The sequence below is a fragment of the Adiantum capillus-veneris genome, chromosome 1 (assembly GCF_014529385.1).
Source record: "Adiantum capillus-veneris isolate H3 chromosome 1, ASM1452938v2, whole genome shotgun sequence".
NCBI lineage: Eukaryota > Viridiplantae > Streptophyta > Polypodiopsida > Polypodiales > Pteridaceae > Adiantum > Adiantum capillus-veneris.
Genome location: NC_140931.1, coordinates 87,270,357 through 87,292,339, shown reverse-complemented (window position 1 = coordinate 87,292,339; position 21,983 = coordinate 87,270,357). Strand labels below are relative to the sequence as shown.

The 21,983-nt window shown below is 44.6% G+C and overlaps 1 protein-coding gene across 1 annotated transcript in view; it reads right to left on the bottom strand.

The window, feature by feature from the left end:
- Positions 1-2,807: 2,807 nt before the first annotated feature.
- LOC147465128 (uncharacterized) overlaps positions 2,808-21,983 on the bottom strand; it is a 40,751-nt gene continuing 21,575 nt past the window's right edge. The window contains exons 11-14 of the mRNA XM_086518310.1: positions 3,508-3,597; positions 3,354-3,438; positions 3,200-3,264; positions 2,808-3,121 (exon numbers count right to left, since the gene is read on the bottom strand). Coding sequence (XP_086374436.1) covers positions 3,020-3,121; positions 3,200-3,264; positions 3,354-3,438; positions 3,508-3,597 — 342 coding nt within the window. The 3' untranslated portion in view covers positions 2,808-3,019. The remainder of the gene's footprint in view (positions 3,122-3,199; positions 3,265-3,353; positions 3,439-3,507; positions 3,598-21,983) is intronic.

The following is a 21,983-nucleotide window of genomic DNA, read 5'->3' as shown; positions in this document are numbered from 1 at the left end:
TCTTTATTCTTAGCTTTCATTCTAAAAACCTCTATCCCCATGCTCAAGATGAGGCGTATAAGCTAAATTAGACAACTTATCCCCACCATAGTCTTAAGATTCAATCTTACTAGAATGTTGATTCTATTTACAAAATAGTAATCAACCTACCTCATAGCATACATTTATCGTACACTATTGATATCAAGAAGTGCTATGAGAACATCCCTCATGTAGGTGATGATGGGTTCATCATTCTCACCTCCCCTATAGTTATAAGCATTCTCAACGCACGTTTGTCTCTTTTAAAAGACTCCTAGTCTCATGTTTGTTTGACAAGCCAAACAAGAAATTTATTTCTTTTTCAAAGTAAGATACCCTCAGAATCAATTATTGGCTCATCAACCAGATGTTTGTACAAAGCAATTGTCAAACTTTTTGATAGGTTAATGGCATAACGATGGGGCTAGCCCAATATGGTGTAATCTATATCTACATGCACTTTATAGATTCCTCACCCATGTCCTAAAGGGTGATAGACAACGTAACCTCCTCACAAACTTTCAACATTCTTTTTGCTACTATGATGACATTCTTTGGGTCAACCACAACCTTCCTAGGTATTTTATACACGAGCTCCCTACATATATCACATGCTTGGTCATTGATGATAAAGGCACACTCTTCTTAGACAGCGGATATTCAAGCTAATTTTCTTAGCATAAAGCTATAAGGATTGACAAAGCGAAAGTTTTACCCATCAATGCGCTTAAGGTTTTGCATCGAGGTAGTAATAGGCTATCTAGATGGAGTCACAAAGTCATCTTGTTACAATTAAAACTTATCATCTATTCAAACTCCTATTCAGGAATAACTTCATAGGATATTAGAATGTGGATACAAGATTTTTGTAATAATGGCTTTAAGTGCATCAAACTGTGGAGAATTATCAAGCCATCTATTAACCACAAGTGCACTTGTCAACCATGTGAGATTTTTATGCTTATTACTGGTGCCACTAGGTCCATGATGGGAGCCTAGTACCCCCATCATTTACTTGGTGTACATGGCCTATTATGAGAAGGATGGTGGGATGCCTCTTCTTGCATGGAAACTCACTTTTTATTGTAGAATTTTTTGACATGCCGTCTAATTTTCATATGCATTGAAATTGGGATAAACCTAAAAGGTGACTTCACATACATGTATGAAGTGGAGTTGGCTTCACCACTCTTTGCTCGCATGCATTACTTGCACCCAAAATTTTGCCATAATGGCACAAGATGGTAAGATTTTAACCTTCCAATCTTGCGTTGTGTGGGCCAAAGCGTCTGCAATTGATGTCGAACACGCTAAAGGCATGGAGCTCCCAATTCAGTTCTATATAAGGGTGGCTACCCTAAACACTTATTTGTGCTATCCAACACCCTAAAGGCATGGAGCTCCCAATCCTATATAAGGGTGGCTACCCTAAACATTGATTCGTGGAAGCTTGAAGATTATCTTCTCAAACCCCTACTCCTCCAATCAATAGTCCATGTGCATGGAACAATGGGTAAATAATAAGGGAAGGCCTAGATCAATGTGTTTATAGCATAGATAAATGTGTTCATGACCCCAACACGCATAGATCAATGTGTTGATAGGCATAGATAAATGTGTTGATAGGCATAGATAAATGTGTTCAGGGCTTCATAGTTTGTTTTCATGATGGTTACAAGCATCCATGGATTCTCTATTTAGCCCTCACTTAATACATATATGCTAAGTTGTATCTCTCTGATGACGAGTTTTAAAGATTTTAATGGTTTTTATGAAATGACTTGTCTATACATATTAACTCTCTTTGTTTTTTATATCAAAGTTCCCTAAACAACACACACACACACACACACACACATAGGTAATATATCTAGAGAGAGAGAGAGAGAGAGAGAGAGAGAGAGAGAGAGAGAGATCCATAGAGTTTTAAGAGTTATGAGGGGACAATCACTAGGACTAGGTGATTGAGTTGAGTTGTTTTGACATTATTATGTTATTTGGGTAGACATGTAAAATTAGTTTTCCCAAAACCTAGGTGCAAACATGTACAGCAATGGAGCTAAATCTTCCATGATCCCACTAGCACAATTTTCTACCTATATTTCCTTACGCTCCAACATAGGTTTCCCATTTTTTGTGACCAAAGTTACACTATAAGCACTTTTTGTTCCTTCTCTCTCTCTCTCTCTCTCTCTCTCTCTCCACCCACCAAATACTAGTGTGCTGGCGGCATCTTCTTTATTCAAAAAGTAGAACATTTTGCTAAGTTTGCAGTGAAAGACACCAATGAAAATATATTTGAAGCATAATAAAATTAGTGTGGTTTTTAGCCTTTTTTTTCTTTAAGGCGGGGGACTCTTTCGCAAGGTTGCTCAGGAGCAGAAGTAATAATAGGCTGGGTTCAGAGGAGCCCGGAGAAAGAAAAGTGAGCTGCAAGCCTGCCGCCGCCTCGTCTGAACGACCTTGGAGGAGGCGGGAGATGTTGATAGCGGTGTGCAGTCTTTCGGGGGGGGGGGGGGGGGGGGGGGGGGGGGGGGGCTATGGCAGGCCCAGAGGAAGAGAAACCTTGCCTGCAGAAAACCAGGTCTAACCACGGAGTTTTGACGCCCCTGTGCATAAGATTTCTACCGCAGCATCTGAACCCAGCCATACACCCAGCCATACATACAGATAGTGTCTTGACAATTAGCCTGCTAATGGGCACTCGTGACTGCAAAGGAAGGGCATTCATTCCACATGGTCTTGCTGAGACGCTCAAAGCAACACAAACCAACAGGACAGAACACTCACTCCAAAAGGCTTTTATTAGTGTCAAGAATACACACTTTTTGTGTGGCCTGGAAAGATGGCATCCTTGATAAGTACAACAATTTCAGGTTAACGGACAACAGAACCAAAAACTGCAACGAGGGGTTGCCTTTTTCTGGACAATATGGTCAGAGAAGATTGTGCCCTGCCTTTGTATTAAAGTACATCTATAGAAAAAGTTGGCAAAATATCATTGTGACTTAAATTGAAGATACCCTTTCCTGATGGACTCGGCTTCCCTAATTGCATTTTGTGCCTCATTTGGAGACCCTGTCTTTTCATAAAACTCTGCCTGGAACAGAGAATCGATTATATAACTTCAGAACATTGAAAAACAATCAACACCTTAAAAGCTTTATGTCGAACATACCATGAGTTCCCAAGAAAATGGGGACCCACGAAACACTGAGATGCGTCTTTGAAGTACCCCATGAACTGCAGTGCAAATCAATGACCTTGTTAATTACTAAATGCTTGAAAGAGAGAACTTCAAATCTTATGCACAATGAAAAACTGAGTCATACCTTCGTCAAAATGCCCTGTCCGTAAAGCCACAAGACACCATAGCTCTTCAAAAATGTCTAATTGCTCATCGGATGCTCCAATGACCTAGAATCAGCAAGACCAATCAACTACCCAAACAGAGTTTTAAAATGCACGTGACATTGAGCAACTTACTTTAAGCTGATCTGTCCTGAAATTTGGACCCAAGACATCGAACACCTTGTTGAGATTGCCTCTTCCATATTCATACAATCCTTCCGAAAGCTGTGGATATCGATCATGAAGCGCTCTCGCTCTCTCTCTCTCTCTCTCTCTCTCTCTCTCTCTCTCTCTCTCTTTCTTCACCCTGACGTTTCAGTTCAGCAGAGCTCCATTAGGAGAGGTCCCTACACACATCCGGTATACCTTCATGAGGGAGACGGACTCTGTGTATATGGATGAGATATACTCCTAGGAAGCTATGCACCCAGGGGCCAAGATGCCCACTAGATGAACTCACTCAGATACTGACAGAGACGCTCCATGATGCAGCATCAGAAGCATACCCCCACAGCCAGCCTACACGGAGACGATCTGGAAAAATGCCCCAGAACAGTTGGTATGATGACAAGTGTAGAGAGATGCGGATCAAGTTACAGTGGGAAGTGCTCATGGGTATTACCACACATAGACAGTCACGGATCATCTTTCACCGCCTAGTGCAACGAAAGAAAAGGGCTTATTATCCCAGCTAGAGCAAGATCTGTATCAATTATTTGTAAGTCAGGACTCGGGCAAAGCATGGAGGATATTCCACGAACATTCACCACCACCAACGGTCACCTCCACTGAGACATGGGGGGAATATGCCACATCTCTCTACACAACATCAGGACAACCACCTCTGCCAGACCCACTAGAGACATGCTCGGAGACATGCTCTTTCTTTACTGTCGAAAGGGTAAGGAAAGCTATTGATAGGATGAAGACAAGGAGAGCACATGATCATGATGGTCTGGTCGCAGAGCACTTCATCCATGCTAGAGATATGCTCGCAGAGCTCCTGGCTATGATGTTTAATCGAGCCATGTATGAAGGCTTCCCTGAGACTTGGAGTATGTCCACGATTGTGCCTATTTTCAAGTCAAGAGATCCCATGATTCCCGGGAATTATCACACTATCATGGTTGGTCACACATTAGCTAGGCTGTATGCATCCATCCTTGAACAAAAGCTGAATAGATGGGCAGAGCGAGAGGGCACAAGAGCACCAAGGCAAGCAGGTTTCAAGAGAGGTTTCTCCCCCCTTGACCAGATTTTGACACTCAAAGCTATTAGTGAGGAGGGTAGACACCATGGCAAGAGGATCTATTGTAGCTTTGTGGATTTCTGCAAAGCTTTCAACACAGTGCCGAGAGCCAGACTTCTACGCAGATTACAGGACATGGGAGTGCCTACAGAGCTAATTTGGGGGTTTCTGGCTTTATACGGGATAGTAATGGGGCGGGTGCACACCACTGAGGAAATGTCGGACATGGTCCTCTCCACTATTGGAGTAAAGCAGGGATGCCCCCTATCCCTGACTCTATTTGGGATGTATGTGGATGAGTTTTTGGACTATGTAGAGCGTCAGCGGGACAGGGGGGCTCAGCTAGCAGGGACATGGATTCCGTTGTTATTATATGCTGATGATATTGTGCTGATTTCTGACTCTCCAGACAGGATGCAGCATCGTTTGGATGCTCTGCATACATTTGCTCATGACAGTGGATTGTCTGTCAATCTGGGGAAAACCAAGGTTATGGTGTTCAACACCACACCATAGTGGGTCAGGAGGTTGGCACCCACATTTATGTATGGCCAGGAGACTGTGGAGTACACAGATGCATATACTTATCTTGGGGTAGTCTTCGGTGGACCGGTGTTTTCACTAAGGAGAGCATCAGAGACTAGATTGACGAGAGCATATGCAGCTTTGGGAGGACTAGAGAGGATGTGTTCGCAGGTTCAGTTTCAGGAACCGCGAACAAAGCTTTGGCTTTTTGACACTCTAGTGACTCCACCTATGCTCTATGGAGTTCAGGTACGGGGACCCTCAGTAGACCACCATGGGAGATCTTGCAACACAGATGGATGGAGATGTAAATGAGGCCTCTGATCTCTATAATCGCTCGGATGATTCGGGATAAGGCCTCAGTACCACATGAGATTATCCGAGCCGAGCCCGCCGCCCCCCCCCCCCCCTCGTGGTGGAGGCATTGACGAGATCAGTTTCCATAATGCACGGTCTATGGGATCTCCCCAGGGAGAGATACGCTCGGCTTGCCCTGAAGTCATCTCGACAACTAGCTCTACAAGGCGATACAGATGTTGGTATGGACAGATGCCAGTATAGTTTCAGTCGCATGGTCTCAACATGGATAGATTACCTCCGCTTCAATACTCACCAGACTCATACGTCAGGTCTGATTCAGCTAAATACCAGGAGCACATGGATACAGCCGACGCAGGAGTTAGGCACGAAGATGGCCTTCTACGGAGAGCATCTTCTCAAACTCACGAAGGACGGCTTTGTGACTAGGCCTGCATACATGGACACACACTTATCTCATGGGATAAGATGCGCTATTGGACAGATACGCACATCCTCACATCAGCTCCAAATCGAGACTCGCCGATTTCGAGGAGTGCCGACACGAGCTAGGATATGTCACCTATGTAACTTAGAGCCAGAGACAGAGCTGCACTACACATGTCACTGCCCGGCATACTATGAGATACGCGGCCGCTTCCACTGCTTGTTCAGAGAAGGGTTCGGACCCTTTTCTAGAGTCATGAGATACAAGGATCAGAGGTGTCTCAGATTGTTCCTGCTAGAGGTGCGCAGACTTAGGGAGAGCTTGCTGAGGACATCAGAGGACAGACAGTCTTAGAGTCGAATCACAGATTTCTTTACACCAGCCAGAGGAAAGCCAACCGAGCAGTTATTACAGCAGATCTCAGAGCCTACTCATACTAGAGGTATACTGCTTGATCGAGCCACGGAGCTTGGCAGATCCAGACGTCCACGACCTAGGGGGGTCTCCCACCACCGACGAAGGCTGCAACAGAAGATACAGATCACTCTAGCTCGACATGCAAGACGCCCAACCAGAGTACTGACCATGGACAAGGTCGATGAGATCCGATAGCGACCAATGAGAGATTTCATCTGAACCCACAAACGACCCCCCCCCCCCCCCCCAATTTCCTTTCTCCTTAGTGTCTTAGTGTTAGTTCTTTACAACTTCGTAATTTCTGTACTCAGACATGATATCAGATTCACCAATTGTAACTTTTTGTTCTCATAGGTCATTTTGGCCTTTTGAAGACGTTATATAACATTTCATCTCTCTCTCTCTCTCTCTCTCTCTCTCTCTTTGACTCTCTCTCTGTGTGTGGCGGAAAAGCCATCATTCAAAAGTTTCAAACTCCTAAGCCAGCTCCCCCTCCGCCTGACCCCCCTTAAATTTTGTTCTTGTTCGTTTCCTTTTCCCTTTACCCGTTGGACCCTCAGTTCCCAACTGATATGTATCTAACGCCTCCACCTCGAAAGAAAAGATGTGATGTTTTGTTTTGGTCCAATGGATCATATCTGGCCTCCGACAATTAACTAATTAACTAACTAACTAACTCACTCTCTCTCTCTCTCTCTCTCTCTCTCTCTCTCTCTCTCTCTCTCTCTCTCTCTCTCTCTCTCTCTTTGACACTCTAGTGACTTCAGCTATGCTCTACCGAGTTCAGGTATGGGGACCCTCAGTAGACCATCATGGGAGATCTGGCAGCACAGATGGATGGAGATATATAGAGAGGCCTTTGGTGTCTATGATCGCTCGGATGATTCGGGCTAAGGCCTCAATACCGCATGAGATTATCCAAGCCGAGCTAGCCGCGCCCCCCCCCCCCCCCCCCCCCCTCCCCCTTGTGGTTGAGGCATTGACTAGATCAATATCCTTTATACAGAGTTTATAGGACCTCCCTAGAGACAGATATGATCGGCTTGCCCTGGAGTTCATCTCGACAAGTAGCACAAGGCGATACAGCGTGTTGGTATGGACAGACGACAACATGGTTTCAGTCACATGTTTTCAGCATGGATAGATTGCCTCCGTTTCAATACTCCTCGGATGCACCCTCCTTGTCTCTCACACGGACAGAGATCACCAGACTCATATGCCAGGATCTAATTCACCTAGATACCAGGAGCACATGGATACAGCCGACACAAGAGTTGGGTACGAAGATGGCCTTCCACAGAGAGCATCTTCTCCAAGTTCCAACTCACGGAGGACGATTTTGTGACTAGGCATGCATACATGGATACGCACTTATCTCATGGGATACGATGCGCTATTGGAAAGATACGCACATCCTCACATCAGCTTCCACATCGAGACCGGCCGATTTCGAGGGGTACCTACGTCTCTTAGAGCGAGAGACAGAGCTGCACTACACATGTCATTGCCCGGCGTACTATGAGATACAAGGCCGCTTCCACTGTCTGTTTAGAGAGAGTTTTGGACCATTTCTAGAGTCATGAGATACGAGGATCAGAGATGTCTCAGATTGTTCCTACTAGAGCTGCGCAGACTTAGGGAGAGCTTGTTGAGGACATCGGGAAAGAGACACTCTCAGAGACAGATCACATATTTCTTTACACCAGTCAGGGGAGAGCCCGAGGAGAAGTCATCACAACAGATCTCAGAGCTCACCCACACTAGAAGTACGTTGATTGATCGAGACATTGAGCTAGGTAGATCCAGACGCCCACAACCTCGAGGGGTCTCCCACCATCGACGAAGGCTGCAAAAGAAGATCCAGATCACTCTAGCTCGACATGCAAGACACCCACCCAGAGTACTGACCATGGAGGATGTTGATGAGATTCGACAGCGACCGATGAGAGATCAGATCACATATTCCTTTACACCAACCAAGGGAGAGCCAAAGGAGAAGTCATCACAACAGATCTCAGAGCTCACCCACACTAGAGGTACGTTGATTGATCGAGACATTGAGCTAGGCAGATCCAGACGCCCACAACCTCGAGAGGTCTCCCACCATCAACGAAGGCTGCAGCAGAAGATCCAGATCACTCTGGCTCGACATGCAAGACGCCCACCCAGAGTACTGACCATGGAGGATGTTGATGAGATTCGACAGCGACCAATGAGAGATTCCATTTGAACCTACCACCCCCCCTCCCTCTATCTCGTTTCAGTTCCGGATCAGCTTCAGATTCGTTTCCCTCGTGTTGTAGTGTTTTTAGTCTTAGTTCTTTGTACTTTCCGTACTCAGACATGGTACTTTTTGGTCTCATAGGTCATTTTGGCCTTTCGAAGACGTCAATATAACATTTCATTTCTCTCTCATCTTTGACCTATTAGACAGCAATCCATTTCAGTCATAACTTCATACCAACTCTGAGTTGGGCAAATTCTGGCTTCAATCGAGGAGGACGGCCCCTAAATGGTGCTGTGAAAATAGAAATTCTCTGAGTAATGGAAGGCAATTCCAAAAAAGCATTTCATAGCTGACAGTCTTCAAACAATTTCTATCTTTTCCTCTTCTATGAATGAGTAAAGAATGAGAATCTTAAGAAGACACTCGAGATGCAAAATGCACGGCACGAAAGAGACGAGTAATAGGATGTCACTGATGGATCAGTGTCTGACCTTCTCCCTTTGTCCAATGTAAGCGAGGAAGTCATCTGACCAGTGTCAAATTTATGCTGGACACCTTGCAAGAAAGTGCAATACATGGTCAAGGAAAAACTACCTAGTGAAGCCATCATCCACCGGACAAGAAGCAATGTCAATACCTACTAGAGTATGATGCACTTCTTTGATTGTCAATGAGACAACAACGAACTACTCATCAACGAAGTGACAGAGGACTATGGGTTGGTATGGGCCTGAATTGCAGCCCTTGGCTGTCCAAGTTCTTAGCCGTGGTTAGCTCCAGTTGCTCGGTGCAGCCATGGCATGTCTACAGTCATATTGCCTCTACGCCCATCTCAGGGTACAAAGGGCCAGTGATTTTGTTTCTGTGAATGCTACACGGCCCGGCGTAGTTCCGTGCCCAGAGGTATTGGCCCCAAAGTCTAGCGTCCCTTTCGGTATTTCATTTCAAAGTACAACTCCCGAGGGACCTCTGCTGAAACCGGCCCGTGGGGCGGTAGGCTTTGGCTTTCACCCAAAATTCTTTACTTTCACACATAGAGAGAACGTGCAAAGGAAACCTGCGACGGAAATTAACACTTAAGCACACAGACGGCTCAGAAGCTAGAATGCCCCGAGCAGACGCCGACAACCTATAGGCCCCAAAATTGGCGCCCCTTTCAGTATTTCTTTATTCTTTAGGAGGGTAAATTACAAAGAAAAGTCTTGGGAATCCTTTATCTATATCGAGCTAGATACCACCTGTTTTGGCCAAATTTTGGTAACATAACAGCCCCAAAACTTGTGCGAAACCAATTCCCTTGCTGGAACTCAATTCCACTGGCATAAACCCTCTGATTCCGGCCCAAAAACAGTAAATTCATCATGCTGTATTTACTAATTTTTGCGCTGTTTTCAGCCCCAAACAGTCCCCTAATTGTCCTCTGCCAGTGGGGCACGATTCCCAATGGTTCTGGCGTCCGTATGGCTGAAAAACAGTCAATTTACAGCACATACACAGCGCTGAAAACGCACCTGTACGGCGAGGTTATGACCCTCACCGGTGCCTTGTTTGGAGTAGCAGTTAGCTACCCCTGTTCCTGCTCAAGGAGGCTCTTGCCTCAGCACAAAAGCATGAACCCACACAGTTGTACATCAGTCAAATGAGGAAGGAGCCCTCTTGTGGTGCATCACATAACTACAGGTAGGGGGGGGAAGGAGACTTTTGCCTCAGCACAAAAGCATGAACCCACACAGTTGTACATCAGTCAAATGAGGAGCCCTCTTGTGGGGCATCACATAACTACACGTAGGGGGGGGAGAGAGTAGTGTGTAGTGTGCAGGGCATCACTCCTAGCACCACAAGGTACATGAGAGGGAAAGAAAGCACTCCATAGCTCTTAACCTGTGACAAAATGCAAAGTGAGGCCTCTCCCAGCTTAAATTTCAGCGCCACTTCTTGATGGAGAAGGAAAGTGCACAGAATTCCGCCACTTGGCACGATAACAAGCTCTTGCCCGTTTCGGGGTTGCCGCCTAAAAATCTCCCGACTGGTTGCCCAGTTGACTTCGTAGCAGAGTTGTAGAATGTTCCCCTGGTCATATCAAAGGTAATGCTACGAACACATTTCACGGCCCAAAATAGCAGTTCCCTAATTTTTAGGAGATGCTTCCGTTGGGCTCCCACGGGTCATTTGACCATCTATCCTCATTGGGACCGCATCCAAAAGTGCAATGTAGCCCAATGTCGGATACTTTTTGTTGGTGATCCCACCTTGACTTTATGCCTTTATTGAGTTTACTTCCTAGTATCCACCAACTTGCTAAGTGTGACGGGGGGACCTACATGATCTTGCACAGAGCCTAGACATCCTCTTACTATACGAATTCCAGTGCCGACCAACTTCCCGTCTACGGGTGAAACTACAGTTTACATTGGCCATACAATGTCCGACCGTTTGCAACTTCAAAAAGAGGGTCTCAAAAATAAAACAAAAATCATTGGAAAGAAACCAACAACTAAGGTTAGCAGTTGCCACGTCCTTGTGACATAGTTCACGGCCACGACGTCTTCGTGACATCTGCTCTCAGGCTTTGTATCCAAATCCTTTGAAGAGTGAGGTCCCAAGGGCTCTTTTATTCTTACAAGGGATGTCCCCCAAAAGCAATCAATCCCCAGAAGCGTCTGCTCCCAAAAGCTATCAGCGTGAATCGCGGAAATCCGTACAGCCTGTCACGTGGCACATCCAACACAAAACGCGGGATTTCAATACAGCCTGCCACGTTAGCGCCCGTATAATCTGCCACCTCAGCATGTCAACGCAATTTACGAAACTCTCTTGCAGAGTGCGAGCTTTTGATCTTTAGGGTTTTAGGCCCCTCGGCCGGGGTCACATAAGTTGGTACAACTCTGAGCTTCAATTCTTTATGTCCCTTGGGCCCCATCGGACGGGGACTCCATAAGTTGGAACACTTATGACATTTTATCAGAAACCTGTCTGGGTGGTCATGCCACGTCATCATTTAGTGACATACCGCCCTCTTGAAAGAATTGTAATTGCATGGGTGGTCATGCCACATCATCATTTTGTGACATACCCCTCTCTTGAAAGAATTGTAATCGCTCTCGATTACGCCTACAAAATCAATCATAAGCCAACAACTAGTTCAATAGAGATTGACGTCTAAGTACCGACGCACTAGACGACACAAATCCAACACTCGCACAAAGATCACAGTCATTCAAATCAAACCACATAAAGTCCATCAAGATCTCGGACCATGATCTCTCGGCAATGTGTTTAGCAATCACATCTAGATCCACACCGGATCTCACTGATGTCCTATTGATAATTCTTATTGCTATCATGCCCATCTCATATGGAATCTCAAGACCGAAATGTTGCAGTCATTTTGTCTTTCAAATGTGCACTCAGACAGGACTCACATGAAAGAGCACATGTAAATTAGAATCATTTCAGGAATTCCCATGTTGAAGTACTTTCATAAAGTCATCCAGAAGAATACTGTCACCCCATCAGTATCTCTGAAATCTAGAGGAAGATCGGTGACTTCATTCCATCTGGGTAACATGTGACAAAGAAGCGGAGTGACTCCCCTCTTGTGCAGTCCTATCTGCACCAAATTCAACCATGTTGATCCACGAGATCTCTCGGAATAGTCAAAGCTAGACCAAAAGCCTCAAGGTAAAGTTCCAATATTTGAGGAGTATCTGCTAGGTCCTCCTCCATCCACATCGCATCCAATGCTGGCTAGTTCTTGACTAAGAACCGCCGTACACTTTACCTTTCTCTTTCCTTTCCTGGTGAGCCAGTATTTCTTCTAGAACGAGAATCTCCTTGCTCTCTCCACTTTAGGTTGCTCCTTAGGCTCCCTGTCGACTGGCACCTCACCCTTCAAAGGTTTCAAGGACTCACATGAAAAGCATTGTGAATCTTCCAAATATCAGGCAGCTTCAATCTGAACGATACATCATTTATCTTCTCTTGAATCTGGAAAGGGCCATAATATAACATGCTTAGCTTTGGAAAAAGCCGCTCCTTTCCCTTTCGTTTCCTCAAGCGTGCCTTCTCAACATAGCTACTGTCAGAGTGAGCACAGAGAGAGAGAGAGAGAGAGAGAGAGAGAGAGAGAGAGAGAGAGAGAGAATGGCGATAGACACACAAGAGATAGATGGAAAAGACTGGCAAACCCCAATAACTCCAGATGGTATAAACTGTTGTGTACAAGATGGCAAGATGAATGGGAGTGTAAGGATTCTAGGTACTAATCCTTAACTAAGTACTTAAACTCACGATTAAGACTTAAGAAACTTGAATTGAACTCAGAAACAAGACTCAGAAGACTCTGTGTTTGATTCATTAAATGTGTAATACAAGGGCTTCTTATATAGGAGACGAAGAGACATAAATGAAAAGACACGTCTCATGATGAAGAGACGCGACTTTAGACGTAAAGACACATCCTTTCGACGAAGAGCTGCAACCATTGGACGAAGAGTCGCAACCGTAGAGCGAAGGGGTGTGACCAGTCGTCGAAGGAGTGTGGCTTTTGGCGAAGAGGCACATCTCTTGGGCGAAGGGGTGTGACCATCCAAGCGCAGGGGTCCTCCTTGGCATGACACTTCGCATATCTGCAACTAGGAGTAGATGTAATGTTGTTAACATAGTCACAATCGTGACAGAGAGAGTGCATCCCCCCCTCCTATATATAGGAGAATAAGGAGTAGGTAGGGCATACCAAAAACCCCAACGACCATGCATAAAAAATACCCATAAATGAGGAAAAAGTGGAAAAGGACCAGAATAGATACGGCCGGGCAAAGTGCTAAGCAAAACCTAAATGTGCCTGAAGATCCATGTCTAGCAGGTGTACGGGTGGCCAACCCACAACCAAGGGCCAGTGCACGTGATGTGTGTGAAGCTTGAAGGTAGGGTGCGAAGCATCTAGAGATGAAGAATCTAACCGTTACAGGGAATGGTCTCGCATCTAGATCCACACTACATCTCATTAATGTCGATTTACCTAATCCCATATCGTGATCACTTCCGTGGATTTCGTTTTGATCTAGGACCATGATTCCTGGCAACATATTTAGCAATAGCATCTAGATCTATCCCAAATCACATTGATGTTGGATTGACTAATCCCATATTGCGACCATGTCCGTAGATTTCTGCACTCAAGCACTGTCATGTGCGAGTGATCATTCCATATATACTCGAGCACTGTCGTGTACGAGTAATCATTTCTGGGGATCCCAATCCATCACTAAGTTCATACTGAACAAAGTGGTCCAATCATTCAGTTTTCTAGCTGTGTGGCCATTGCATCCCACAGGAATTCTTGATGTGCTCACGACAGTTCCATTGAATCGGTCGCGATTCAAAATTCATGATTTGATATCAGGTTTATTCGAGAGCTGTCACGGCTCCACGATCATCATCTCATTCTTAAAGCACTGTCGTGTGCGAGTAATCATTTCCGGGGATCCCAATCCATCACTAAGTTCATACTGAACAGAGTGATCCAATCATTCAGTTCTAGCTGTGTGGCCATCTCATCCCGCAGGAACTCTTGATGCTTTCACGACAGTTCCATTGAATCAGTCGTGATTCAAAATTCATGATTCGATATTAGGTCCATTCGGGAGTTGTCACTGCTCGAAGATCATCATCTCATTCTTAATCCTGTTATCTACTCACAAATAGCAGAATCTTCCATAAAAACGTTAGGTTCATACTTAAATGAAAATCAGCTTCCAAAAAGTCCTATTTCATTCATAAATTCATAAAGCAAAATAATGCTAGTTCATCCATAATTTTCCTCGCCTCGTTCTAATTTTAAATTTGTCAACCATTTTCATTCTTGTGCCTTCTTGGGGCACTGTGCAGAGATATGTCCTTGTTCTTCACATTCAAAACATTTTCTTGCTTTGAAATATTCATCTCTCTATTCTTCTGTCACTTGAGATCGTGTATCTCTCTGTCGTCTGTTTCTGCTCTGACTTGTTGAAGCTTCATCTCGTGGGTAAGTCAAGTTACCCAAATGTATATCAAATCCCCACTTCGCATGTCCCATCAACTATTGTATGGACTCGGACTTCTTTTCAAAACAATAGTCTCAAATTTCTTTATGAAGTCCACAACAAAACCGCTCAATCTGCTCCTTAAAACCGATCTTCTTAAAGGATGAAGCCGGTAGAAAATCTTTTACAATAATTATCCAAAGATTCGGCCTTTACCATCTGAATATGATTCCAGTTAGTAATCACGTCTCGTTCGTATTCTTGAGTGAAGAAATAAAGGGTTTCTTAAATTTCAGCCACTTTGTCGGTGCTTCTTTTCTTAACAAGAGAGTGGACCACCATGTCCGTGCATTGCCTTTCAAAGAGAATGTTGCCTATCTGATCTTGGAGTGCTCCGTATAGCGGCCTCCAAAAAATGCTATGTCAAACTATTGGATAAAGGCTAAAGCCTTGGGAGCATCTCGAAACCCTGAAAAGTACTCAAACTTTACCGTTTGTCCTCCTCCTTTGAATTCCTTGGCCTTTTTGCCCTTGTCGTCGAGAAAATCATACTGATTGGCTCTATAAATTGTTGACTCGTCTTTCAACCACGTCCTCCAGTTCATCTCCAGTAAACATCCGTGGGGAAGGAGGTTTCTTGAGGGCCGACTTTTATCGAGGAATCAATGGCTTTCTGACAATGGGTGTCCACTTCATCAATCGGGTGCCGAGTCAAAAACTTAGCATACTGACGATCGTTTGCAAATTGGAGCATCCACTTTGCACAATCATCAACTTCTTGTTGACGTTGCATCTCCATCAATTGATATCTCGTAGGACGAGGGGGCCCATACTCGTGATCCGCACCCCAAGTCGAGAATCCAGCACGACACATGAAAGAATCCCTTAAAATACTTCACAACTTTAAAATCACAATTCGATTTGGTCGACATGGTCCGGCATAGTTTCGTGCCCAGAGAGATTGGCCTCAAAAACTAGCACCCCTTTCTGTCACGTGCCCTAACCCTATGTGTATGTGGACAAGCTACTTCATGACAAGGGTTCAATTCAGTTCAGTTAGCTTAAGTAGTGTTCTGGCACTTTTGTGAGTCTGTTTGCAGACCGTGCATGTCCAGACACTTATAGATGCATATCCTCTGGTTGCACACAGCATGATCATCAGATTACAATCAGAATCCATCAGGAGCATTTTTACAATGCATAGACCTATTTTTCCTATTTTAGCCAATTTTCACTTATTATTTTTAAGTGACTTTTGTTGGGAACTAGGTAGGGCAAACTTTGCAAGTAAGTATATAAGAAACCCTAGCGCTAGCACTTTTGGGCAGAAGAGGCAGCAGGAACTGCGTGTTCAACAGTGCACCTTCTCAGCATGACCCCCCGACAAGAGACATAGCGTTTTCAACCAGCAGACAAAAGAAGAAGCCTAGCGTTTTGCAGATGACAGGAGAAGCCTGGTTGGCATTAGCAAATTCTAGCAGTTTACCTAGCGTTTCTGCAGTAGACCCCAATTCAGCCCTAGCGTTTTTGGAGCAGCACAGCAGCCCAGTGTTTTGCAGTTCCTCGACGATAGAACCTAGATTAGCATCAGCATTTTCAGTTTTCAGCATCAAGACATTGCACTAGAAGTCCAGATCCTCCCCGCACGGTCAGATCCACCGAAGTTTGCAGATTCAGCCCGTCGTCGTTGCATCATCATCATTGCCGTCGTCACCGACATAGAGTTAGAATCCAGTAGATAAAGATTTGCAGATTTCAGCCATTAGCGTTTTCAGATTTCAGCCCATCTCATCATCGTCCTCATCGTCGTCGACATCGTCGGCAAGTCCAAAGCATTGTAGAGATTTGTACAATCAATAGTAGACCGCTCTCACCATAGAGAGTGGGGGCCTTCGGAGGAGGGTTTGACAACACTTTGGTGTCGTATTCTCTTCTCTCTCTATCTCTCAGTCTCAGCACCTTCATTCACAGTGTTTACCACTTTGTTTGTGATCACTTGCACTCTCACACTAAAGGAACGGAAGGCTCTCCCTTCCATAAGTAAAAGGAACCTTGAGCACGGTCCGGAGCACTCATCTTTAGCAAAGTTCAACATTCACATCCGTTGCACCCTACATTGGTATCAGAGCTTTAGCAGTGTTTGTATCACTCAAGGAAAGAACCACAAGAATGTTTTTTTGCTTGTTGCGGTCGCACGTAACCCAAGTCGTCTTGGGCGTGTCGATTCATAATCGTGTTTTTAAAGAGTGACAGGAAACCCAAGAAAAAAGGGCTTGTCCAGCCTCCCCTTGTTTCTCTTTTCACTCATTGAGAGCGGACCGAGCACTTAGCGGCCGCGGAAAAGAGTAGAGCTAGGGTAAGAGAAGATCCTTCTCTAACACAGATTGCAAGCGATAAAAGAAACCTCAAGAACCTCAAGACTCAAGAACCGAAGAACCCAAGACCCACAAGAACCCAAGTTCCTCGTGAACTTTAAGAACCCAAGACTTCAGTGTATTGATATCATCACCCGAAGCCGAATGGATACTTTGTATGAAGGTGATGAGCATGAAGGAGGTGAAGAAGATTTTTTCCCACCAGGAGGTTTTTCCGACCCTCCCTCTTCCCCATCTACGCCAAGGATTGCACTAACTCCTATGGAGGCTTTCGACAAGATAATGATGGACAGGAAGTTAGAACGTGAAGAAAGAAAAGCAGAAATGGATCGCGAGCACCAAGAAAGAAAAGCAGAATTGGCTCGCGAGCACCAAGAAAGCCAGTTAGCCTTTGAGCGTGAGTGTGAGCAAGCGCGCTTGGCGGCTGAACAGAGAGCCCAACACATGCAAGAGTTGTTCCGACTCTTTTCTAGTGTGCAGGTGTAGATTGACAAGAATCAGAAGGAGAGACAAGACTCTCTCAGTCTTTTCTTCTCCAAAGCACGACATACATGATTTTGCACGATAATGATAAGCATGATGATTTACATGATCAAGATGTGATTATTTACGAGCATGCTGATTTGCATGATCAAGATGTGATTATTCACGAGCATGATGAATTGCAGGATAATGATGTGATTGTTCACAAGGATGATGGTTTAGTTCACAAGGATGATGGTTTAGTCGATACTTTGTCTAAAGAAGCTAACCTCATTGCAGATTCGATCGATCACGAAGAACCGATCTTGGCTCTCAAGTCGAGTCCAAAGAACCCCCACAGGAAGTATTCTGTGTTCGAATGATTAGTCAACACGCATTGTTCGAGTGTCTCATTCGTGATGCTTTCCTGTATTTTAGTCACCATCCTTATGTTCGCAGACCGTGCATGTCCAGACACTTAGAGTAGATGTATATCCTCTGGTTGCACACAGCATGATCATCAGATTACAGTCACAACCCATCAGGAGCATTTTTACAGTGCATAGACCAATTTTCCATATTTTAGCCAATTTTCACTTATTATTTTTAAGTGACTTTTGTTGGGAACTAGGTAGGGCAAACTTTGCAAGTAAGTATATAAGAAACCCTGGCGCTAGCACTTTTGGGCAGAAGAGGCAGGAGGAACCGCGTGTTCGACGACGCACCCTCTCAGCAAGACCCCCCAGACCATAGAAGGAGCCTAGCGTTTTTCATCAAGATCAGCCAACGTTTTGCAGACAGCAGGAGAAGCCTGGCGTCATCAAATTCTAGCAGTTTACCTGTAAGGTGCAGCAGAAGTGAATGTTGAACTTTGCTCAAGATGAGTGAGTGCTCCGAACTGTGCTTAAGGGTTCCTTTTACTTACGGAAGGGAGAGCCTTCCATTCCTTTAGTGAGAGAGTGCAATGGACACAAACAAAGTGGATAAACACTGTGAATGAGGAAGGTGCATGAGATTGAGAGATAGAGAGAGAAGAATACGACACCAGAATGCTGTCAAAACCTTCCTCCGAAGGCCCCACTCTCTATGGCAAGAGCGGTCTACTATTGATTGCACAAATCTCTACAATGCTTGGACTTGCCGATGACATCAACGACGATGAGGACGACGACGAGACGGGCTGAAATCTGAAAATGCTAATGGCTGAAATCTACAAATCTTTATCTGTTGAATTCTGAATCTATGTTGGTGACGATGTCGATGGCGACGATGTGACGACGACACGCTGAAAACGCAGATGCTGAAATCTGTGTTTTCCCGGTTGAAACTGCGAACTTCGCTGGATCTCACCATGCGGCGAGGATCTGTTGCAGGAAGGTGAGATCTGTGAGGTTCAGGGGTTCTACTGCAGGTACTGACTGCTGAAAACTGAAAACATTGATGCTAACTGAGGTCTTGTCGCAAAGATCTGCAAAAACGATGATGGTCTCAGATTGATGCAAAAACGCTAGGGCTGGAACTGCTATCTACTGTGTAATCTGCTAACGCTGGGAGTCTGCTGTCTTCTAGGGAATTTGCTAACACTAGGGCTGATCTGCTGTCTACTGTCGCCGAGAATCTGCAAGTGCAAAAACGCTGGCTGATTTGATGCAAAAAGGCTAGGCCTTTGAGTGAGTGAAAACGCTAGAGTTGCCACGGGAGGGAGTCTTGCTGAGAAGTTGCCTCATGAGCATCGGGTTCCTGCAGCCTCTTCTGGCAGAAAGCGCTAGGTTTTTATATATACAAACTTAGTAAATTTGTCCTACCTAGTTCCCAACAAAAGTCACTTAATAAATAAGTAAAAAATGTCAAAAATAGGAAAAATAGGTTTAATGCACTGAAAAATGATCCTGATGGAATCTGATGGATTCTGATGGTAATGCTGATGATCATGCGCTGTGCAACAAGATGATATGCATCTAATCTAAGTGTCTAGACATGCACGGTCTGCGAGCAGACTCACAAAAGTGCCAGATCACTGCCTATTCTAGACTGACTTGACTGAACTAAACCCTGGTCATGTTGTAGCTTGTCCACGGACACATAGGGTTGGATGTGTCACGTGACATCCCCTCCTTTTCAAAGTGAGGTACTGGTACCGAATTGTATGGCGTCGAGGGAGATCACCAACAGGGTCTGGAATCTTGTGGACTCTTCCCCGGTCCACTCTGATGTGTGGGTTGTGCGATACTTGAACTTCATAAAAGTCAACGCTTGCTTCTTTGGGCCGCGCCGAAAGCGACACAAAATCATCTATAGCTCCTTCGATGCTTCAACTTTGTCTATGGACGTAGATCCATCTTCTTCAAGAATCTCCGAGGATGAAAATTCATGAAAAACGCTTCTAACACAAAAACATGAACATACCTATTCCATGTAAAGTGACTGGAAAAACTCTTGTCTTTGCTAAAGAGTGTGCATGCAATGTAGATGAACAAAGGGACGGAGTGCCAAACCGTTCACCACACTTACGCAAACAATGAGATCGAATCTTTCTCTTCTGATCTAAATCAATCAATTGTGGCAATTCACAACGGAAATGCCCATGCTTGGTGCTCTACTTTCTTGTGTTCTTTCTACAATTGTGTCGTGCCAAGGAAGAGACATGGAATGTGACTTCCTTGAATGCATACTTTTTAGCTTTTCATAAATAATCCGCATACATCCGTGCTCATTCATGAGTGAAACGTGCTCAACGTACAATATGTCATGCCTAGGAAAAGGGATCACATAAAGATGTTGACTAAAATACAAGAAACGATCACGAATGAAGCACTCGTACAATGCGTGTTGAATAGTCACTCGAACAAAGAATACTTCCTGTGGGGGTTCTGTGGACCTAGGCGCGAGAGCCAAGTTCGGTTCTTCGTGATAGATCGAATCTGCAATGAGGTTAGCTCCACTAGAGAAAGTATCAACTAACACATCATCCTTGTGAACAATCACAGTTTCTTCCTGTAAATCATCATGCTCGTGAATAATCACATCTTGATCATGCAAATCCTTGTCATTATCATCCAAATCATTATCATGCAATTCATCATTATCATTCAAATCATCATGCTTATTATCATGCAAATCCTGTGTATCATGCTTTGAAGAAGAAGAGACTGAGAGAGTCCTTCTCCTGAATCCTTTCAATCTTCGCCTGCACATCAGAAATGAGCAATGGAGAATGAACAACTTGCTCTCCACGAATGACAATGGGAGAGTCACTTTTGGCATTGAAACTGAACGTATTTTCCGCCCAATCAATGAGAGGGTTATGCTCACGAAACCATCGAATGCCCAAAATCATATCACATCCTGAGAGGGGAGAGACAAAAAAATTTCTACGAAAAGCAGCTTGCTGAACTGTAAACAACACATCAAGGCACTCTTTCGTGATGAGAGTCCGTACCGGGAGCGATGCCAGAGACCTCAAGAGGAGGTTTCTGACTAACCTCTAGGCGGACTCTCTCAACAAGAGAGGGACTAATCACATCATGCATACTACCTGGGTCAAACAATATGACAAAACGTTGCCCCGTCATATAACCATAACATTTAATGAGAGACTCGTCAATGGGAGGGTCATGAGCAACTTGGGGCACACTCGTGTTCTCATTTATTGCATTGACAGAGAAAGTGGGTTTTGTGGATTCTCATTATTCGTAAGAGTCAAGCTTAGGACATGTTCTTTTTATGTGACCCTTAATGTGACAATGAAAACAACGACCTTCCTTAGAATAAGTGCTTTGCTCTTCCGACATGATGTATCCTCCTAAAATTCCTTGTGCTACCTTTTCATCAGGAGTGAGCTTAGGTTTAGCAATTGTGTTAGCTTTACCCTTAGGTTCTCTTTTCTGAGAGACTATTGGAAGATTGGTTAGAGGAGTTACCGTTCTTACCGTTCTGAGGGTTCTGAGAAGTCTGAGAGGTACTTGTGGAAGTCTTGTTTTCCTTAGGCTTTACCTTGTTGTGCTTCATCTCCTATGCGAGAGCAACCGCTACCGCCTTGTTGAGATCGATTGGATCAAGCACCTGGACATCATACTTGATATACTCGTCCAATCCATAAAGAAATGCCTCCTTGCGCTCCGCATCCGATTTGTGTAATTGAGTGCCGAGTTGCAAAACACGATTAGAGAAAGACATAACTGGCATACCATTTTGCTTGAGACCGCGCCAATCGTCCTTCAATCGTGCGAGATACTGAGGTGGCATAAACCGTGCCTTAAGCTTGTCTTGGAAATCGGCCCAATTGAAGGAAAGGGGCATGAATTCGCCGGCTTCCTCTAGGTGCGCGGCTAATTGTGCCTTTTGCCATGCGTGGTACCAATTGATGGCATTACCGGCAAGGTATATAGCTGCCGTCAAAACCTTGTTATTTCATGTCTTCTTAGTTGTCGGAAAATAAGCATTAAATTGATGTAACCAAGAATGAAAGTAGCATCCATCTTACCATCATACTTACTGAACTGGATCTTCTTTGTGACTAGGTTGTTGGAGTCCGAATCTCGGCTTGCGCCACTTAAACTACCAACATCTTTGACTGGCACAGACTTCG